A 23,047-nucleotide genomic window follows, 5' to 3' on the forward strand; every position below is an offset into this window, starting at 1 on the left:
AAAATTGTAAGGATTTGATAAAGTCTAAACAGTTCTTGTAACAAAATACTTTTAAAAAGTGAAACACTAACAATACTCTTTCAAAGCAAAGCATACACACCCCCTTCTCCAACACTCAACAATTTTACCATTTCAACACATATAATCTTCATTATTCTATATGGTTATCTAGTATTCTGCTTGTAAACATGAGTGGACTCCCCACCTTTAAAACCAAATACAAACAACACTGCAACAAATTTATTGGTAGGCTTACATGAAGACTTGTAACAAACATTTACAAATGGAATTTCTCCAGCAAAAGCTATATAAAGCACCCATAACCAATAATATACAACACACCTGTTTGCCTATGCCCTACCAATAATCTTTTCCATTCTCATAATAAATACAATCTTTTTGTTTTAATTTTTATTTATTTATAACTGACAGAGGCCAAGCATATTTTCTTATGTATGTTGTTCTTCTGAAATTAAATTGCTTAATCTAGCAAAGAAAGTCCATAGCCCCCCTAGATTTGCAGTTTTTCTCCTGATTTTGTTTTATCCACTGTTCCACACAGAAGTTTTTACATTTTTAAGCAGTCCAGTTTATCATCTTGTTCATGCTTACTAGGTTTCATGTTAAGTTTAGGCCTCTCCCTACTGCAAGATTATAAAAATATTCACTCATTTTTCTCCCTAGTACACACAGTTTTCATTTTTTTCACTTAAATCTTTGATCTCATATATAATTGAGTAGGAAATTCAGCTTTTAAAAAAATCCCTAATTAGTTGGCACAGTATCATGAAAGAAAAAAAACACTTTCAAATTGCACTTAAAGGTAAATCTGCATACACAAAGATGATGATGCATCATAACTCAATTTACTGCTTTTCCAATTCTGCTAATGGATTTACAGCTCTCCTGTTTCTTGACTCTGGTATCTGTCTGATTAAATACTCCTAATACTACTTCAAAACTTTCTTCCATAATACATAATCTTAAGGAGGTTTTCATATGAAATTTCAATAAGGAAACTAACAAGATGGTAATTTTGCCTTATGTAATTATCTTTTTACCTTGATCAAACTGCTTTTGAATATTGTCTTGATCAGTTTTGTTCCCACTAACACGGTAGAGTCCTTCAGTACATAATCCTAAAATAAAGAAAGAGACTTTTATACATGCATATATAAGTACAACAAAGAATATACTTAACCTTATGTACAACTTAGTGACTTACAAAATATGGTGGTAAATATTTTTAGGAACAAAATAATTTTGAACATTTCATTTAAAGTAAGTTCACAATGGACTACAAAAAGTGAGAAGAAACATTCTTCCTATTTCTTTTACTAAATACATCTAATTTCCTGACTGTGATATATTGAAAAAAAAACAAAAGACACTGAAAGGTGAAGAGAAAGTGAATTAACAGCAACTCTAAGAACTTGAAAAACAACATGACTGAGTTCTCTGGGTTTTCTTTTTGCCTTATATTTCCTAGACCAGGCAACAGACAAGCCTGCAACCCAGAAACACTGATGAACACAGGCAAAAAAATAAAAACAACAATAAACCACCACTCAGAAAACCAACAAGAAAAGCCTGCTCTCTCTGGTGAAAGGATTGGGAAAGGTGTAGACTAGCAAGCAAAATCATTTTTTAATTACTGCCCTACTCCAGCCAAACATCGTGGAACCTACTCCTCCTCATTCACAACAATGGCAATCTACTAGCCAGCAGCAACAAAGGTGTCCCTCCCCTTTCAAGATGTCAGCAAGGGCTGATTGAAGTCTGAAGTTTTAACTACCACCTTGACCTAAGAGGTAACCTCCCCTCTCCACCACAGTGGTCAACAGAGGCTGGTGGAGATCAAGCAGGGTGGGGAGTCCAATCTTCTAGCCTCACTTTGTAGCAATGAGGCAGCCTTCCTCCTCGGCTAGTACAGTGTCAGAGGAGGCCTGTTAAAAATAGATTTAAATAAGACTCAAAGTTTCACAGCATACTATTCAAAATCTAGAATAAAAACATAATAAAATGAAAATCATTCATCATTTCAAGAATCAAGAAAATCTCAACCTGAATGAGAAAGACAATTAATCGACACCAATGCAAAGATGTCAGTTGTGGAACTATCTGATAAGGATTTCAAAGCATCATAAAACACTTTGGTGAACAATTATAAACACATGTGAAACATACTTCCTAACAGAAAGTATCAGCAAAGAAACAGAAATATAAGGAAGAACAAAATGGAAATTTTAGAATCAGAAATACAGGAACAGAAACAACAAATTCACTGAATGCTATCAACAACAAATGAAGACAGAGAAATGAGCAAGTGATCCTGAAGACAAACAACAGAAATTATCCAGTCTAAAGAACATAAAGAAACTAGACACGGAAAAAAAAAAAAAAAAGACAAGTTGCAGGGATTTGTGGGACAACAGATGAACCAAGATTTATATCATCAGCCCAAGACCTATCCCTATGTTCAATGGGAAACTTCTAAAAGAGACTCAGTTTGATAAGGCATTGTACTTTTCTGATCACAAGGAGGAAAAAAAGAATAGAACAGTGGATTCTGTCAAACTTATTTCCGGAGCAATATCAAAGGTGCTTGTGTGGGACAATATATTAATCCCTTCTAATTTTCATCATGTTAAAATATTTTATTAATATTTTGTTTTATAAATTTCAAATATCTTTACATACAAAGATGTGAAAGGGGAAAAAAAAATGTACCTCACATTGCAGGAAACAAGTCAACATTGAGAAATTCATGAAAATAAAGGTAAGGGAAGATCCCCTGGAGAAGGAAATGGCAGCCCACTCCAGTAGTATTCTTGCTCGGAAAATCCCATGGACAGAGGAGCCTGGCAGGCTGTAGTCACAGGACTGCAAAGAGTTGGACACAACTGAGCGATTGAGCACAAACACACAAACCCGCAAAAAAGGTAGCAAAAATCCACTGACAAGTTTCATGGGTCAAAGTCATTAAATCCAAAGTTTTAACTTCAATAAAGCACAGCTGCTGCTGCTAAGTCGATTCAGTTGTGTCCAACTCTGGGTGACAGGCTCCCCTGTCCCTGGGATTCTCTAGGCAAGAACACTGCAGTGGGTATAAAGCACAGCAGACACCACTAAATAACCAAAATTATCATTTACTGTGGGACAAAATGACATCCTACTCCAACAACTCAACACTCAAAACATGAAGATCATGGCACCCAGTCCCATCACTTCATAGCAAATAGATGGGGAAAAAGTGGCAACAGTAACAGACTTTATTTTCGTGAGCTCCAAAATCACTGTGGACAGTGACTGCAGCCATGAAATTAAAAGACGCTTTCTCCTTGGAAGAAAAGCAATGACAAACCTGGACAGCATATTAAAAAGCAGAGGCATTACTTTGCTCTCAAAAGTCCATATAGTCAAAGTTGTGGTTTTTCCAGTTGTCATATATGGATGTAAGAGCTGGACAGTGAAAAACGCTGACTGCTGAAGAATTTATTCCTTCAAACTGTGGTGCTGAGGAAGACTCTTGAGAGTCCCTTGGACAGCAGGGAGATCAAATCAGGCAATCCTAAAGGAAATCAACCCTGAATATTCACTGAAAGGACTGATGCTGCAGCTCTAATACTTTGGCCACCCGATGAAAGAGCTGATATTGGAAAAGACTCTGATGCTGGGAAAGATTGAAGGCAGGAGGAGAGGGGGACGACAGAGTATGAGATGGTTGAATGGCATCACAGACTCAATGGACAAGAGTCTGAGCAAACTCTTGAGAGGGATGATGAAGGACAGGTAAGCCTGGCATACTACAGTTCATGGGGTCACGAAGAGTTGGATACGACTGAGCAACTGAACAACAATACCAACAGATATGATGCACTTAGATACAACAATACTTTGGTGGTATTTCTAACTAAAATGCAAAATTCGAATCCAATAATGAGGAAAAGAAACCTCAAATTGATGGAGAAAGAAAACGTTTATTTGTATAGTAAAACACCAATCCATAAACATAATAAAAATGATAGACTAACCTGACATAGTGACAAGCATTTATTTGCTACATGAAAAAGGAAACATGTGTAATCATCCATGCTAAAAACCTTGCCTTCCTTTCACTGATACCTGAGTGATGTATTTTTTCTTTAAAAAAAAAAAAAAAAAAGCAGCAACACCAACTTAATAATCTAGATGTGAATTAAATCATCCAAAGTATCCATCCTGGGCCTCCAAGTAATACAGGCATTAGAAATCTATACCAATATTCCAAAACTAAACTTAAAATATGTTTTAACCAAGTACTTTCACCTTTTTTTCTTCCACTAGAAGGATTAACCCTTACACTGCACAGAACTCATGATATCTGAAGTTCTAAAAGGGTCTAAGTTCTATTTGAGTTAATAGATATAAAATAAAAGAGTTTCACTAAAGTCACAAAACAAACAACAAACAGTAAGGGAGAAGCAAGCTGTGTAGATCATCCATGAATTATATTGTTTCCACGGGAGGCGGCATCAGCAAAAGAGACGAAGAAACAAATTTTGGAGCTTGGTTCCCCAATAAAAGAAACTTAGAGTGAAAGTGAAGTCGCTCAGTCAGGTCTGACTTTTTGAGACCCCATGGACCAGAGTCTATCAGGATCCTCCATCCATGGAATTTTCCAGGCAAAAGTACTGGACTGGGTTGCCATTTCCTTCTCCAGGGGATCTTCCTGACCCAGGAAACAAACCTGGGTCTCCCGCATCATCAGTTCAGTTCAGTCGCTCAGTCGTGTCCAAACTTTGCAACCCCATGAATCGCAGCATGCCAGGCCTCCCTGTCCATCACCAACCCCCGGAATTCACTCAGACTCACATCCATCGAGTCAGTGATGCCATCCAGCCATCTCAACCTCTGTCGTCCCCTTCTCCTCCTGCCCCCAATCCCTCTCAGCATCAGAGTCTTTTCCAATGAGTCAACACTTCGCATGAGCTGGCCAAAGTACTGGAGTTTCAGCTTTAGCATCATTCCTTCCAAAGAAATCCCAGGGCTGATCTCCTTCAGAATGGATGGGTTGGATCTCCTTGCAGTCCAAGGGACTCTCAAGAGTCTTCTCCAACACCACAGTTCAAAAGAACGCATCAATTCTTTAGCATTCAGCCTTCTTCACAGTCCAACTCTCACATCCATACATGACCACAGGAAAAACCATAGCTTTGACTAGACAGACCTTTGTTGGCAAAGTAATGTCTCTGCTTTTGAACATGCTATATAGGTTGGTCATAACTTTCCTTACAAGGAGTAAGCGTCTTTTAATTTCATGGCTGCAGTCACCATCTGCAGTGATTTTGGAGCCCCGAAAAATAAAGTCTGACACTGTTTCCACTGTTTCCCCATCTTTTTGCCATGAAGTGATGGGACCGGATGCCATGATCTTCGTTTTCTGAATGTTGAGCTTTAAGCCAACTTTTTCACTCTCCACTTTCACTTTCATCAAGAGGCTTTTGAGTTCCTCTTCACTTTCTGCCATAAGGGTGGTGTCATCTGCATATCTGAGGTTATTGGTATTTCTCCCGGCAATCTTGATTCCAGCTTGTGCTTCCTCCAGCCCAGCGTTTCTCATGATGTACTCTGCATAAAAGTTAAATAAGCAGAGTGACAATATACAGCCTTGACGTACTCCTTTTCCTATTTGGAACCAGTCTGTTGTTCCATGTCCAGTTCTAACTGTTGCTTCCTGACTTGCATACAGATTTCTCAAGAGGCAGGTCAGGTGGTCTGGTATTCCCATCTCTTTCAGGATTTTCCACAGTTTATTGTGATCCACACAGTCAAAGGCTTTGGCATAGTCAATGAAGCAGAAATAGATGCTTTTCTGGAACTCTCTTGCTTTTTTGATGATCCAGCGGATGTTGGCGATTTGATCTCTGGTTCCTCTGCCTTTTCTAAAACCAGATTGAATATCAGAAGTTCACGGTTCAAGTATTGCTGAAGCCTGGCTTGGAGAATTTTGAGCATTACTTTAGTAGCATGTGAGATGAGTGCAACTGTGTGGTAGTTTGAGCATTCTTTGGCATTGCCTTTCTTTGGGATTAGAATGAAAACTGACCTTTTCCAGTCCTGTGGTCACTGCTGACTTTTCCAAATTTGCTGGCATATTGAGTGCAGCACTTTCATAGCATCATCTTTCAGAATTTGGAATAGCTCAACTGGAATGCTATCATCTCCACTAGTTTTGTTCATAGTGATGCTTTCTAAGGCCCACTTGACTTCACATTCCAGGATGTCTGGCTCTAGGTCAGTGATCACACCATCATGATTATCTGGGTCGTGAAGATCTTTCTTGTACAGTTCTTCTGTGTATTCTTGCCACCTCTTCTTAATATCTTCTGCTTCTGTTAGGTCCATACCATTTCTGTCCTTTATTGTGCCCATCTTTGCATGAAATGTTCCCTTGGTATCTCTAATTTTCTTGAAGAGATTTCTAGTCTTTCCCATTCTGTTGTTTTCCTCTATTTTTTTGCATTGATTGCTGAGGAAGGCTTTCTTATCTCTTCTTGCTATTCTTTGGAACTCTGCATTCAGATACTTCTATCTTTCCTTTTCTCCTTTGCTTTTTGCTTCTCTTCTTTTCTCAGCTATTTGTAAGGCCTCCCCAGACAGCCATTTTGCTTTTTTGCATTTTTTTCCATGGGGATGGTCTTGATCCCTGTCTCCTGTACAATGTCACGAACCTCAGTCCATAGTCATCAGGCACTCTATCTATCAGATCTAGGCCCTTAAATCTATTTCTCACTACCACTGTATAATCATAAGGGATTTGATTTAGGTCATACCTGAATGGTCTAGTGGTTTTTCCTACTTTCTTCAATTTAAGTCTGAATTTGGTAATGAAGAGTTCATGATCTGAGCCATAGTCAGCTCCCAGTCTTGTTTTTGTTGACTGTATACAGCTTCTCCATCTTTGGCTACAAAGAACATAGTCAATCTGATTTCGGTGTTGACCATCTGGTGATGTCCATGTGTAGTCTTCTCTTGTGTTGTTGGAAGAGGGTGTTTGCCCTGACCAGTGCATTTTCTTGGCAAAACTCTATTAGTCTTTGCCCTGCCTCATTCCATATTCCAAGGCCAAATTTGCCTGTTACTCCAGGTGTTTCTTGACTTCCTACTTTTGCATTCCAGTCCCCTATAATGAAAAGGACATCTTTTTGGGGTGTTAGTTCTAAAAGGTCTTGTAGGTCTCCATAGAACCGTTCAACTTCAGCTTCTTCAGCGTTACTGGTTGGGGCATAGACTTGGATTACTGTGATATTGAATGGTTTGCCTTGGAAATGAACAGAGATCATTCTGTCGTTTTTGAGATTGCATCCAAGTACTGCATTACGGACTCTTCTGATGACCATGATTTCTTCTGAGGGATTCCTGTCTGCAGTAGTAGATATAATGGTCATCTGAGTTAAATTCACCCATTCCATCATAGGCAGATGCTTTACCATCTGAGCCACCAGGGAAGTCAAAAACAACTAAGGAGCAGCCACAGTGTATCAGAATCAACTTCTGCAGAACTCTGGAATCTACTAAAAAAATTACAACCACCATTACAAGTTTTGGAGAAGAAATAAGCTTTAAACTGCCCAGCTACTACTCGCCATAGCCTAGACTGGCAACGACCATGAGGAAGGTAGACTGCACTTGGGGTTTTGGCTGCAAGTGTCAGAGGCAGGAACACAGATCTTGTTTGCAAAGAAATATAGTTGTAAATTTTAACTTGTCTGATGGCTCCCAGAAAAAAGAGCACAAGGGCTTGCCTATGTTTCACTATGCTAAAATATTTAAATATCTTATTTTCAACAAAAAATTTAAGAAGCATAGAAAAGCCAGTATGGTCCATTCTAGGAAAAAATATTAACAGAAACTGCCTATGGGGAAACCCAGTCACTGCACTTATTAGACAAAGACTTTAACCTTTAAAAATGCACAAAGAGCTATCAGTTCAGTTCAGTTCAGTCGCTCAGTAGTGTCCAAACTTTGCAACCCCATGAATCGCAGCAAGCCAGGCCTCCCTGTCCATCACCAACCCCCGGAGTTCACTCAGACTCACGTCCATCGAGTCAGTGATGCCATCCAGCCATCTCAACCTCTGTCGTCCCCTTCTCCTCCTGCCCCCAATCCCTCCCAGCATCAGAGTCTTTTCCAATGAGTCAACACTTCGCATGAAGTGGCCAAAGTACTGGAGTTTCAGCTTTAGCATCATTCCTTCCAAAGAAATCCCAGGGCTGATCTCCTTCAGAATGGACGGGTTGGATCTCCTTGCAGTCCAAGGGACTCTCAAGAGTCTTCTCCAACACCACAGTTCAGAAACATCAATTCTTCGGCGCTCAGCCTTCTTCACAGGCCAACTCTCACATCCATACATGACCATAGGAAAAACCATAGCTTTGACTAGACGGACCTTTGTTGGCAAAGTAATGTCTCTGCTTTTGAATATACTATCTAGGTTGGTCATAACTTTCCTTCCAAGCAGTAAGTGTCTTTTAATTTCATGGCTGCAGTCACCATCTGCAGTGATTTTGGAGCCCCAAAAAATAAAGTCTGACACTGTTTCCCCATCTATTTCCCTTGAAGTGACGGGACCAGATGCCATGATCTTCGTTTTCTGAATGTTGAGCTTTAGGCCAACTTTTTCACTCTCCATTTTCACTTTCACCAAGAGGCTTTTTAGTTCCTCTTCACTTTCTGCCATAAGGGTGGTGTCATCTGCATATGTGAGGTTATTGATATTTCTCCCGGCAATCTTGATTCCAGCTTGTGCTTCCTCCAGCCCAGCATTTCTCATGATGTACTCTGCATGTAAGTTAAATAAGCAGGGTGACAATATACAGCCTTGACGTACTCCTTTTCCTATTTGGAACCAGTCTGTTTGTTCCATGTCTAGTTTTAACTGTTGCTTCCTGACTTGCATACAGATTTCTCAAGAGGCAGGTCAGGTGGTCTGGTATTCCCATCTCTTTCAGGATTTTCCACAGTTTACTGTGATCCACACAGTCAAAGGCTTTGGCATAGTCAATGAAGCAGAAATAGATGCTTTTCTGGAACTCTCTTGCTTTTTTGATGATCCAGCGGATGTTGGAGATTTGATCTCTGGTTCCTCTGCCTTTTCTAAAACCAGCTTGAACATCAGAAGTTCACGGTTCACGTATTGCTGAAGCCTGGCTTGGAGAATTTTGAGCATTACTTTACTAGCATGTGAGACGAGTTCAATTGTGTGGTAGTTTGAGCATTCTTTGGCATTGCCCTTCTTTGGGATTGGAATGAAAACTGACCTTTTCTAGTCCTGTGGCCACTGCTGAGTTTTCCAAATTTGCTGGCATATTGAGTGCAGCACTTTCACAGCATCATTTTTCCGGATTTGAAACAGGTCAACTGGAATTCCATCACCTCCACTAGTTTTGTTTGTAGTGATGCTTCCTAAGGCCCACTTGACTTCACATTCCAGGATGTCTGGCTCTAGGTGAGTGATCACACCATCGTGATTATCTGGGTCGTGAAGATCTTTTTTGTACAGTTCTTCTGTGTATTCTTGCCACCTCTTCTTAATATCTTCTTCTCTGTTAGGTCCATACCATTTCTGTCCTTTATCGAGCCCATCTTTGCATGAAATGTTCCCTTGGTAGCTCTAATTTTCTTGAAGAGATCTCTAGTCTTTCCCATTCTGTTGTTTTCCTCTATTTCTTTATAGGAAGCCATGAACAAAGAACCATAGAAAACCAGGAGAATGGTGACTTAAAAAATGAAGAATATTAATACATACAAATTCTAAATGATGATGCTATTAAAGCACTGTACTCAATATGCCAGCAAATTTGGAAAACTCAGCAATGGCCACAGGACTAGAACAGGTCATTTTTCATTCCAATCCCAAAGAATGCTCAAACTATTACACAATTTTGCTCATTTCACATACTAGCAAGGTAAAGCTCAAAAGCTTTCAAGCCAGGCTTGAACAGCATGTGAACCTAGAACCCCATGGACTGCAGCATGCCAGGCTTCCCTATCTTTCACTATCTCTCAGAGTTTGCTCAAATTCATGTACATTGAGTCCGTGATGCCATCCAACCATATCATACTCTATTGCCCTTGTCCTTCTGTCCACAGTCTTTCCCTAGCATCAGTCTTTTCCAGTAAGTCAGCTCTTCACATGAGCTGGCCAAAGTACTGGAGCTTTGGCTTCAGCATCAGTCTTTCCAGTGAATATTCAGGGTTGATTTCCTTTTGGATTGACTGGTTTGATCTCTGTGCTGTCCAAAGGACTTTCTCCAGGACCGCAATTTGAAAGCATTAATTCTTCAGTGCTCAGTCTTCTTCATGGTCCATCTGTACATGACTACTGGAAAAACCACAGCTTTGACTATATGGACCTTTGTAGGCAAATTAATGTCTTTGCCTTTTAATATGCTGTCTAGGTTTTTCATAGCTTTCCTTGGAAGGAGCAAGTGTCCTAATTTCATGGCTGCAGTCACTGTGCATGATGATTTTTGAGTCCAAGAAAATAGAATCTGTTAATGTTTTCACCTTTCCCCCATCTGTCTGCCATGAAGTGATGGGACTGGATACCATGATTTTAGTTTTTTGCATGTTGAGTTTTAAGCCAGTTTTTTCTCTCTCTCTTACCTTCAGCAAGAGTGAAGTTGCTCTTCACTTTCTGTCATTAGAGAAATGACTGCATATTTGAGGTTGCTGATATTTCTCCCGGTAATCTTCATCCCAGTATGTAATTCATCCAGCCCAGCATTTCACATAATGGACTCTGCATACAGTTAAATAAGCAGAGTGACAATATACAGCCTTGTTGTACTCCTTTCCCAATTTTGAACCAGTCAGTTGTTCCACATAAAGTTCTAACTGTTACTTCTTGACTTGTATACAGGTTTCTCAGAAGACAGGTAAGGTGGTCTTGGCATTCCCATTTCTTTAAGAATCTTTTAGTTTGCTGTGATCCACACAGTCTTTAGCGTAGACAATGAAGCAGACGTAGACGTTTTTCTGGAATTCCCTTGCTTTTTCTATGATCCAGCAGATGTTGACAATTTGATCTCTGGTTCCTCTGCCTTTTCTAAACCCAGCAGGTACATCTGGAAGTTCTTGGTTCATGTACTTTTGAAGCCTAGCTTGAAGGATTTTGAGCATAACCATACTACCACGCAAAATGCATGCAACTGTATGGTAGCTTGACAATTTTTCGCACTATCCTTCTTTGGGATTGGAATGAAAACTGACCTTTTCTAGTCTTGTGCCAGTCCTGAGTTTTCCAAATTTGCTAACATATTGAGTGTAGCACTTTAACAGCATCATTTTTTAGGATTTTAGACAGCTCAGCTGGAATTCTATCATCTCCACTAGCTTTGTTTGTAGTAATGCTTCCTAAAGCCCACTTGCACTTCACACTCCAGGATGTCTGGCTCTAGGTGAGTGACCATACCATCGTGGTTATCTGGGTCATTAAGATTTTTTGTATATTTCTTCAGTGTTTTTTATTTTGTATATCTCTTCTTAATCTCTTCTGCCTCTGCTAGGTCCTTACTGTTTGTGTCCTTTATCATGTCCATCTATGTATGAAATGTTTCCTTGATATCTACAATTTTCTTGAAAAGATATCTAGTCTTTCCCATTCTATTGTCTTCTTTGCATTGTTCATTCAAGAAGGCATTCTTATCTATCCTTGCTATTCTCTGAAACTCTGCATTCAGTTGGGTGTATCCTTCCCTTTTCTCCAGTGCTTTCCTCTTCTTTCCTCAGCTATTTGTAGAGGAGCGATAAGCCTCCTGGCTGGAGGAGGTAATGGCAAACCACTCCAAGAACCCCATGAACACAAACAGCATGAAAAGCACAAATACCTAAGTACAAATCTAACAAATATATACAAGATCTGTATGAGAAAAACTATAAAACTGATGAGTCAAAGCAAAGGACTAAATACAACTGACCTCTGAGCAATGCAGGAGCTAGTCCGTGTATAACTTATAGCTGGTCCTCTGTATCCACTGTTGCTCCACATTCACAAATTCAAGCAAACATGGATTGTGTTTAGTAATATATTATTTACTACGGAAATATATCCAAGTGTAAGTGGACACACACAGTTCAAACTCATGCTGTTCAAAGATTAACTGTAAACGGAAAGATATACCATGTTCTTGGATAGGAAGACAAATACCATTTGGGTGTCAATTCTTCTCAGCTTGATCTATAGATTCAAAGCAACCCAATCAAATTTCCAGGAAATTATTTTATGGTTATCAACAAACTGATTGTCGAGTTTATAGATCACTGACTTAAATGTAAAATGGAGAACTATATAATTACTAGAAGACAACATAATTTAAAAAAACCTAGATGACCTTGGGTATGGTGATGCCTTTTTAGATATAAGCTCAAATACACAAGCTATGATAAAAATATTGATAAGGTGGGCTTCCTTAAAATTAAAAGTCATTGCTCTGTTAAAGACAACATCAAGAGAATTAGAAGATAAGTCACAGACTGGGAGAAAATATTAACAAAACATGTTATCTGATAAGGACTGCTATCCAAAATATACTGCTGCTGCTGGAAAACAACTCCACTGCAAAATGGGCCAAAGACCTTAATAGATACCTTATCAAAGAAGATATATAGATAGCAAATAAATATAAAAAGAAGCTCCATATCATATGTTACTAGGGAATTTCAAGTTAAAACAATGAGACATCACTATTAGAATGCCAAAATCCAGAACATTGACAACACCTGCTGCTGCTGACAAAGATGTGGAGAACAGAAATTTTCATTTACTGCTGCTGGGAATGCAAAATGGTATAGATGCTCTGGAAGACGCCTGTAAGTTTTTTAACAAAACTAAATGTACGCTTTGAGCTTCCATTGCCAGGAGCCTGGATTCAATCTCTGGTTTGGGGAACTACGATCCTGCAAGCCTCAAGGTAGGCCAAAAAAACACAAAGAAACCTAAAGGTACTCTTACCACGTGTGCTCAGTCACTCAGTTATGTCCAACGCTTTGCAACCCGTTGGGCTGTAGCCCACCAGGCTCCTCTGTCCATAGGATATTTTAGGCAGGAATACCAGAGTGGGTGGCCATTTCCTCCTCCAGGGGATACTTCCAACCCAGGCATTGAAGCCTTGTCGTCTGCACTGTAGGTAGATTCTTTAATGCTGAGCCACAGAGCAAGCCCACTCCTACCATACCATCCAGCAATAATGCTCTTTGTTAATTTACTCATAGGAAATGAAAAATGTCTACACAAAAATCTGCACACTGGTGTTTACAGCATTTATTTTCTAGCTATAGCTATGTTTATAGCATAACTGCCCAAATGTGGAAGAATACAGGCTGTTCTTCAGAAGGTAAATGGATAATTAAATGGTGGTACATCCAGACAATGAAATGTCAAGACAGAATGGCGTTATTAACCCATGAAAAGACATAGAGAAAGCTTAAATGCGTATTACTAAGTAAAAGAAGCCAATCTGAAAAGGGCACATATTGGATTATTGTCTAACTATACATTGTAGAAAAGGTAAAATAAAAAGGTAAAACAATAAATAGGTACGTGGTTGCCAGGGGTGGGAGAGGTAGAGAGAGATGAATAGGCAGAGCACCAAAGATTTTTAGGGCAGTAAAAACACTCTTTATGCTACTGTAGTGATGGATATGTCATTATACATATGTCCAAACCAATAAAATATACAACACCAAGAGTAAATACTAATGTACACTATTAACTGTGGGTGATTATCATGTATCAGCACAGGTTTATCCTTGGTAAAAAATGTACCATTTTGGGGAGTGATGTTGGTGATGGGGGTTGGGGAGAGTTTCACGTGTGAGAGGGGGTAAATGAGAAATCTCTCTCTTGATTCTGCTATAAATCTAAAATTTTTTTTAAAGATATAAACATATAGCGATCAATGCAAAGAAACAGAGGAAAACAACAGAATGGGAAAGACTAGAGATCTTTTCAAGAAAATTAGAGATACCAAGGGAACATTTCATGCAAAGATGGGCTCGATAAAGGACAGAAATGGTATGGACCTAACAGAAGCAGAAGATATTGAGATGGCAAGAATACACAGAAGAACTGTACAAAAAAGATCTTCACGACCCAGATAATCACGATGGTGTGATCACTCACCTAGAGCCAGACATCCTGGAATGTGAAGTCAAGTGGGCCTTAGAAAGCATCACTATGAACAAAGCTAGTGGAGGTTATAGAATTCCAGTTGAGCTGTTTCAAATCCTAAAAGACAATGCTGTGAAAGTGCTGCACTCAATATGCCAGCAAATCTGGGAAACTCAGCAGTGGCCACAGGACTGGAAAAGGTCAGTTTTCATTCCAATCCCAAAGAAAGGCAATGCCAAAGAATGCTCAAACTACTGCACAATTGCACTCATCTCACACACTAGTAAAGAAATGCTCAAAATTCCCCAAGCCAGGCTTCAGCAATACGTGAACAGTGAACTTCCTGATGTTCAAGCTGGTTTTAGAAAAGGCAGAGGAACCAGAGATCAAATCTCCAACATCCGCTGGATCATCAAAAAAGCAAGAGAGTTCCAGAAAAACATCTATTTCTGCTTTATTGACTATGCCAAAGCCTTTGACTGTGTGGATCACAGTAAACTGTGGAAAATTCTGAAACAGATGGGCATACCAGACCACCTGACCTGACTCTTGAAAAACCTGTATGCAAGTCAGGAAGCAACAGTTAGAACTGGACATGGAACAACAGACTGGTTCCAAATCAGGAAAGGAGTATGTCAAGGCTGTATATTGTCACCCTGCTTATTTAACTTATATGCAGAGTACATCATGAGAAATGCTGGGCAGGAAGAAGCACAAGCTGGAATCAAGATTGCCGGGAGAAATATCAATAACCTCAGATATGCAGATGACACCACCCTTATGGCAGAAAGTGAAGAGGAACTCAAAAGCCTCTTGATGAAAGTGAAACAGGAGAGTGAAAAAGTTGGCCTAAAGCTCAACATTCAGAAAACGAAGATCATGGCATCTGGTCCCATCACTTCATGGGAAATAGATGGGGAAACAGTGGAAACAGTGTCAGACTTTATTTTTTGGGGCTCCAAAATCACTGCAGATGGTGACTGCAGCCATGAAATTAAAAGACGCTTACTCCTTATAAGGAAAGTTACGACCAACCTAGACAGCATATTAAAAAAGCAGAGACATTACTTTGCCAACAAAGGTCCATCTCGTCAAGGCTGTGGTTTTTCCAGTGGTCATATATGGATGTTGGACTATAAAGAAAGCTCAGTGCAGAAGAATTGATGCTTTTAAACTGTGGTGTTTGAGAAGACTCTTGAGAGTCCCTTGGACTGCAAGGAGATCCAACCAGTCCATCCTAAAGGAGATCAGTCCTGGGTGTTCACTGGAAGGACTGATGCTGAAGCTGAAACTCCAATCCTTTGGCCACCTGATACAAAGAGCTGACTCATTTGAAAAGACCCTGATGCTGGGAAAGATTGAGGGCAGGAGGAGTAGGGGACGACAGAGGATTTGATGGTTGGATGGCATCACCAACTCGATGGACATGGGTTTGAGCGGACTCCGGGAGTTGGTGATGGACAGGGAGGCCTGGTGTGCTGCAGTTCATGGTGTCACAAAGAATTGGACATGACTGAGAGACTGAACTGAACTGATATAAATTTAAATTATAAAAAGTCACACTATCTTTTGCAATGGTCATGCACTCGTTTTAGGAAAAAATAATAAATGCTAATTCTATTTTGGAAAATAAAGACTTAAAAAGATATCACTCTTGTGTTACTATTGGCACAAAGGACACACATGTAGGGTTATTAAAAGAAACTAGGGTTCATTTTTAAACATTTATTAAATAAAGATTTAATCATATGTGCCCCCAGTTTTAGGAGCTACAGGTCCCTAATCTCTTAGAGATTATGGTCTAATGGCTATGGTGTTCAAAAAAACAAAAAGAAAGGATTAGCTGTACCCCAATGACCAGCTACTTCAAGAAGAAAATGTTCTTGCTAACAGATAAAAAATATGTTTCAAAGCCAGACAACACAAAAGGCCATTTATTAATATACTAGAAATCCTTAAGGAATTTCTGCTAGACACAGGCATACTAAAATTATCTCACGAAACGCTTTAAGGGCTAATTTATAATTCTTGGCTATATCAAGAATAAACAAGTCACTCTTGAATCATTAAAGTCAGATGTCAATGATCACAACTTTAAGCATTATCTGACACTGTTAAGGTTATTAAAAGTCTAGAATTTCCAAAGCAACCTAAGAAGTCCTTTAGGAAATAGCATCATATGTTTCTTAGTGTGATGCATCAAAGAAAGATATCTCAGCCCTATGTAGAATTCCAGCCAAAAGTGTTTAAGTTGAATCTGACCAGGAATCAGACAAAATTTAGGAACATTCTGGGAAAAAAAAACTTAAGAATTTTCAAAAAATGTGTCAAGAAAATATAAGGCTAGAGAACTATTATAGATTAAGGAAAGATAAAGAGACATATTTCATGCATAACAATAAATGCAAATGCACGATCCTTGACTGGATCCTAAACTGAAAGAACAAAGAAGCTGTAAGAGGGCATTACTGGGATAATAATGGAAATCTGCTTATAAACAAAATATTAAAAAGTAAGATTTTTATCAATGTTTTATTTCCCAAAGGTGTTATTTATATTGTGGTTATGTGGAGAAAATGTTCTTAGGAGATATATGCTAAAAGATTCAAGAATGAAGTACATGGTGTCTGTAACTTTCCAATGGTTTAGCCAAAAAAAAAAAAAGTTTGGGGAGAAATGTGGTAACCTCCTCCCCCAAAATTGGTATATCTAGATGAAAGTTATGTGGATGCTTCATAATATTATCCTTGTAACATTTCTGAAGGTTCAAAAAATTTTCAAAATGTTTAGAAATAAAGAAAACACTGGATGATTACTTCAGATTTGTGGTCACATATTTAACGTGAAATGCATGGTTTATGTTTTTCTACAGCCATGATCTACTTTTCTCGTCCAATTACAGAGAAGGCAGAGAGTTAGTTTAATCAAAGTTGAGGTTTGCCAAGAGAATAACATGGTGGGGTTTGATGAGATATGCAAAGGAATGAATATAAAAATGGACTGATATATAGGTAGGATAAGGAAGCACAGACGATAAAAGGCAATGACATTCAGTGAAAAAGTGTTATTTATTTAGATCAACGAAAATGAGTAGGAGTTCTTCAAAAAGGCAAGTGGGAATGATGAAGTATAAATAAAAACAAAGTTATAGTAACCTTTATTTTACCAAAAAAACAGAGATTCATTTATACTCATTTCACCTCAATTATTTCATTTATCATTGATGTGTTGGAACAACATAATTTTCAGACCAATATTTAAAGAACCTCACTGAGACACTCATGCTTCTAACATAATCTGAGCAGAAAAATAACCTCTAAGCTTTAGAGGTAATCTTTTCTTTGTAATTTGTAATAATGAGGGCATTTCAGATTAACTACATCTACATGCAAATATAAATTTTAGGATAGTGAGAGAAATTCCTGATTTATCTGGAACTTGGTCATCTCATCCCCTAACCTATCATAACTTAAAAAATGCAAACAAAAAAGATTATAAATAACCAAAAAAATGTTACAAACCCCTGCACTAAAATATACTGTTTTTCTTTATAGGAGGAATACCTCCTGTTTACCCACAGATTCTATTCAACCTAACCAAAAACACAACTTAGACTAATTCTGCCATATGTTTTCCTGACTCACAACAAATTAGAAGTTGTAAACTGGAAATGCAAAATAAAATTATAAGCAGCAGGAGATACACTGGCAACAAAACATAAAACTGAAAGACTAAAATCAAGAAAAAATTTTAGAAAATCTCTAACATAGAAATGCTTCACAAGTTCCTGAAGATAGCTCTTTAATAACAGAGAAAACTAGCTTTAAAATATTCTAAAGAATAAAAAGATAAAGGAAGAAACACTTCCTAGCTCATTCTATGAGGTCAGTATTACCCCAATACTAAAGCCAAAGACTCCAAAAGAAATGAAAGCTATATACCAATATTCTTTAGGAATACAGATGCAAAAAACTTCTGCAGAACACTAGCAAACTGAAGGGCTTTCCAGGTGGCACAGTAGTAAAGAAACTGCCTGCAAATGCAGGAGATGCAAAAGATGTGAGTCTGACCCCTGGGTTGGAAGATCCCCTACATTAAGGGATGGCAACCTGCTTCAGTATTCTTGCCTGGAGACTCCTTGGACAGAGAAGCCTGGTGGGCTAAGAGTCAGACGCAACTGGGCACCCACACAGCAAATTGAATTCAACAGCATTAAAAAGATTATATACCATGAGGCAGTGGGATTTATCACAGGAATGCAAATGTGGTTCAACATAACAAAAAGATAATGCAACTCACATTAATAGAATGAAAGAAAAAATCCCACATGATTATATCAACTGACACAAAAAATCATCTCACAATATCCAACACCCTTTCACAATAAAAAATACTCTACAAACTAGGAATAAAATGTTTTATGGATTGACTTAGTCTCCCCAAAAGATATGTTGACGTCATAACCCCCAATGCCTTAGAAAGGGACCTTACTTGCAAACAAGACCACTACAATCAGCTAGGATAAGATGAGGTCATATAAGATGAGGGTGAGTCCTTAACCCAACAACTAGCATCTTTCTAAGAAGGCAGATACAGCCAGAACTCCAAAGACAGAATGGAATAACGTTATTACTTGTAAGCCAAGGAATATCAAGGATTGATAGACACCACCAGAAGCCAGAAAGAACCAAGAAAGGATTCTATCCAGTCTCTGAGGGAGCATGACCCAACTGACATCTTGATTTCAGATTTCCAGCCTTTAGGCTGTCAGCAAATACATTTCTATTGTTTTAAGCTACCCAGTTTGTGGGAGTTCATTCTGACAACTCCAGGAAACTAATACAGAAGGAAACTTCTATAACACGATAAAGAATATTTATGAAAAATTCAGAGCTAACATGATAATGGTGAAAGAAAGCTTTCCTCTAAAGTAAGGAATACCAACAATGCCTGCTTTCACCACAGCTATTCAATATTACACTGGAAGTTCAAGCCAGAGCAAGACACAGAAACAAAAGACAACCAAATTTCAAAAGAAGAAGTAAAGCTATCCCTATTCACAGTGGATATGACCTTATATACATAGAAAATCCCAAAGAATACACACCCACACCAAAAAAAAAAAAAAACCTAATATGCTAATAAAAAAATTCAGCAAAAAACAGAATAATCTTAAAAGCAGTTGGGAATTGAGGGGGAGAGGGTAACACATCATATACAGAGGAATACTGGAAAGAAAAACAGATTTTTTGGTAAATATCATGCAGAAGATGAGGAGCAATCCAAAAAACTGAAAAGAAAAAATCTAACAGCCTAGAAATAAAAGAACAAAGTTGGAGGACTAAACTTCCTGGTTTCAAAAATAACCCCAGAGATAAAATATTGAAAACAAACTGGTACAGACAAAAATGGGTAGGCATATAGATCAATGGAATATAAGTGGAAGAACTACTCACATTTATAGCCAAGTGATTTTCAAAAAGAATGTCAAGGTAATTCAATAAATGGTGCTTGGACAATGGATATGTACAAGCAAATGAATCAAGCTGGGATGCCTCCTTGTACCACACACAAAAATTAACTCAAAATGAATCACAGACCTAAATGTAACAGGTAAAACCAAAAAAGCTCTTAGAAGAATATATAGGAATACATGTTTGTAATCTTGGCTTTGGCAAAGCTTTCTTAGATATGATACCATGCACACAGTTACCAAAAAAAAATTAGATTTCATCAAAATTTACAACTTTTGTGCTTCAAATGATACCAACAAGAAATTTGGGGGAAAAAAACTGCAAATCGTATTTGAAAGCAACTTGTTCACTGCAGATGGTGATTGTAGCCATGAAATTAAAAGATCTTTACTCCCTGGAAGGAAAGTTATGACCAACCCAGACAGCATATTAAAAAGCAGAGACATTACTTTGCCAACAACGGTCTCTCTAGTCAAGGTTATGGTTTTTCCAGTGGTCATGTATGGATGTGAGAGTTGGACTATAAAGAAAGCTGAGTGCCGAAGAATTGATGCTTTTGAACTGTGGTGTTGGAGAAAACTCTTGAGAGTCCCTAAGACTACCAGGAGATCCAACCAGTCCATCCTAAAGGAGATCAGTCCTTGGTGTTCACTGGAAGGACTGATGCTGAAGCTGAAACTCCAATCCTTTGGCCACCTGATGCGAAGAGCTGACTCATTTGAAAAGACCCTGATGCTGGGAAAGATTGAGGGCAGCAGGAGATGGGGACAACAGAGGATGAGATGGTTGGATGGCATCACCAACTCAATGGACACGGGTTTGGGTGAACTCCGGGAGTTGGTGATGGACAAGGAAGCCTGGCATGCTACAGTTCACGGGGTTGCAAAGAGTTGGACACCACTGAGCGACTGAACTGAACTGAACTGTATCTAGAGTATATAAAGAACTCTTCAACTCAACACTAAGATAAACAACTGAACTTAAAAATGGCAAAGTATATGAAAAGATGTCTTTCCAAAGATATACAAATGGCCAATAAACAACTGAAAATTCCTCAAAGGGTTAAACATAGGGGCTTCCTTAGTGGCTCATATGGTAAAGAATCTGCCTGCAATGCCGGAGACCCGGGTTAGATCCCTGGATCAGGAAGATGCCCTGGAGAAGGAAATGGCAACCCACTCCTTCCATGGATAGAGGAGCCTCATGGGCTACAGTCCACAGGGTCGCAAAGAGTCAGACATGACTGAGCGATTAACACATACGTACCCTATGATCTAGAAATTCTGCTCCTAGGTATGTATACTCGAAGGAGGGAAAAATGTGTCCACACAAAAAACTGGTACATAAGTGTTCACTGCAGCAACATTCAGAGTTGTCAAAAAGTGGCAATCAACACAAATTCGCATCAATGGAACATTATTCAACAATAAAAATGCATGGGGATTCCCTGGTGGCTCAGTGGTAGAGTCTGTCTGCCAATGCAGAAGAAATGAATTCAGGGCTTGATCTGGGAAAACTCCACATGCTGCTGAGTTAGCCCATGCACCACAACCACTGAGCCTGTGCTCTAGGACCTGGGAGCTGCAACTACAAAGACCACGTCTGCAACTACTAAAGCCTGCGTGCCCTAGAGCCAGTTCTCGGGAACAAGACAAGCCACTACAATGAGAAGCCCACGCCCTACATCTACAGAGTAATGCGCACAGCAACAAAGACCCCGCACAGTCAAAAATAAATAAAAATTATTTAAAAAAATGAAGTACTGAGAGATGCTAACGTGGATGCTATAAAACACTATGTTAAAGCAAAGAAGAAGACCAGAATAGGTAAATCTATAGAGTCAGAAAGTTAAGGGATGATGAGTATGGAGAATGGGGAACTGACTGCTTAATGGATGGGGTTTACTTTGGAAGTGATGAAAATGCTCTAAAATTGAATGTGCTGATGCTTGCACAACTCTGTGAACATACAAATATACCACTGGACTGTACAATTTAAATGGGTAGAGGGTAGAGTATGTGAATTATATTTTTATAAAGCTGTTTTCTAAGAGGATTATAACTTAAGAAAACCTTTCAAAAATAAGGATAATTACTTATTTAAAGTAAAAATTATGAACATATACTATGATACTTAAAACATATTGTAAATTTAAAGTGTACAATAGAAAAAGGGATTGGAGGGTTAAATGTACTGTTCCAAGGTTCTTAAGCTACACATTATGCTGGTGTAATGTTGTCTAAAGATGAATTGTGATTAAAGATATGTATTTAAAATTCGAGAGTACCACTTAAAATAACCCTAACAGACAAACATTGTAACTGGATGCTGGCGTTAAAATAAGAGAAAAAAGTTTTCAGCTTATCCAAAAGAAAGCAAAAACAGAAAAGGAATAATGTTCACACTAGACAAAAAATAAAAACAAGACAGAAGATTTAAAACCAATTAGATTGATAATTACATAAAAAGCCAACGATCTAATAAATACTCCACTTAGAAGAGTGGATTGTCAGACTCAGTCCATGAGAAACTCCATTAAATAAGAAGATACAATTAAAAGGATTAAAAAAACATACTTCATAGAAAAAAAGAAAGAAAATGCAGTTTGCTACATTAATTTTAGATTAAGTAGGCTTCAAAACAAGGAGAATGCATCATAAAGATACTATTTCATAAAAAAGACATAATCCTAAATATATGTGAAACTAAAGAAATTACAAAACACATAACGCAAAAGCTAACACAACTCAAAGGAGAAACAGACAAGTATCAATCATGATTAAAGATTTTAACAGTACTCAATTAAAAAAAACAAGTCAACAAGAAAATCAGTAAGGACAGATAAGATTTGACCAATATTCTCAAAGAACTTGACCTGACATTGGATGAATCCTTCATCCAATAGCTTAATAAACATTTTGCTCAAGGTCCCAAGGAACACTTCAAAACAGACCACATTCTGGGCTATAAATAACAAGTCTCAATAAAGTTACACTGAAGTCAAACTGTTATCAACTGCAACAAAATTAAACTATAAATGAATAACAAAGTTATCTGGAAAACATCTGAAATAAAAATTAATGTGTTAAATTAAAAAGTCAAAAGGGAAATAAATTACAAAGTATCCTGAACTGAATGAAAATGGAAACAGCATTAAGACCTTGGTGTACAGCTAAAATAATATTTACAGGAAAATTTTAAATGCTAAACAGTATAGAAGACTGGACAAAATCATTAATCTAGGTTTATACCTTAAGAAACTATAAAAAAAATCGAAAGCAAAAAGAAGTAAAGAAGAAGTAGAATTCACTGAGTTTAGAAATGGACAAAAGAGAAAAAAAAATCAATAAAATCAAAAGCTGGTTCTTTGAAAAGATCAATAAAATGGACAAACTTCTAACAAGAAGGAAAAATGAAA

The 23,047-nt window shown here is 38.1% G+C and overlaps 1 protein-coding gene across 9 annotated transcripts in view; it reads right to left on the reverse strand.

Annotated features, from left to right (window-relative positions):
• ARHGAP5 (Rho GTPase activating protein 5) overlaps window positions 1–23,047 on the reverse strand; it is an 81,262-nt gene that overhangs the window by 13,154 nt on the left and 45,061 nt on the right. For all 9 annotated transcript variants that reach the window (XR_015149781.1, XR_015149780.1, XM_086363691.1 and 6 more), the window contains exon 4: window positions 1,062–1,139. Coding sequence is in view for 7 of the 9 variants with exons in the window: in XM_086363691.1 (XP_086219817.1) it covers window positions 1,062–1,139 (78 nt within the window). In the remaining 2 variants the exon portion in view is untranslated. The remainder of the gene's footprint in view (window positions 1–1,061; window positions 1,140–23,047) is intronic.

This window comes from Bos grunniens, chromosome 21, assembly GCF_055505025.1.
Source record: "Bos grunniens cultivar Pamir isolate PY7600 chromosome 21, Bosgru_T2T1.0, whole genome shotgun sequence".
Lineage (NCBI taxonomy): Eukaryota > Metazoa > Chordata > Mammalia > Artiodactyla > Bovidae > Bos > Bos grunniens.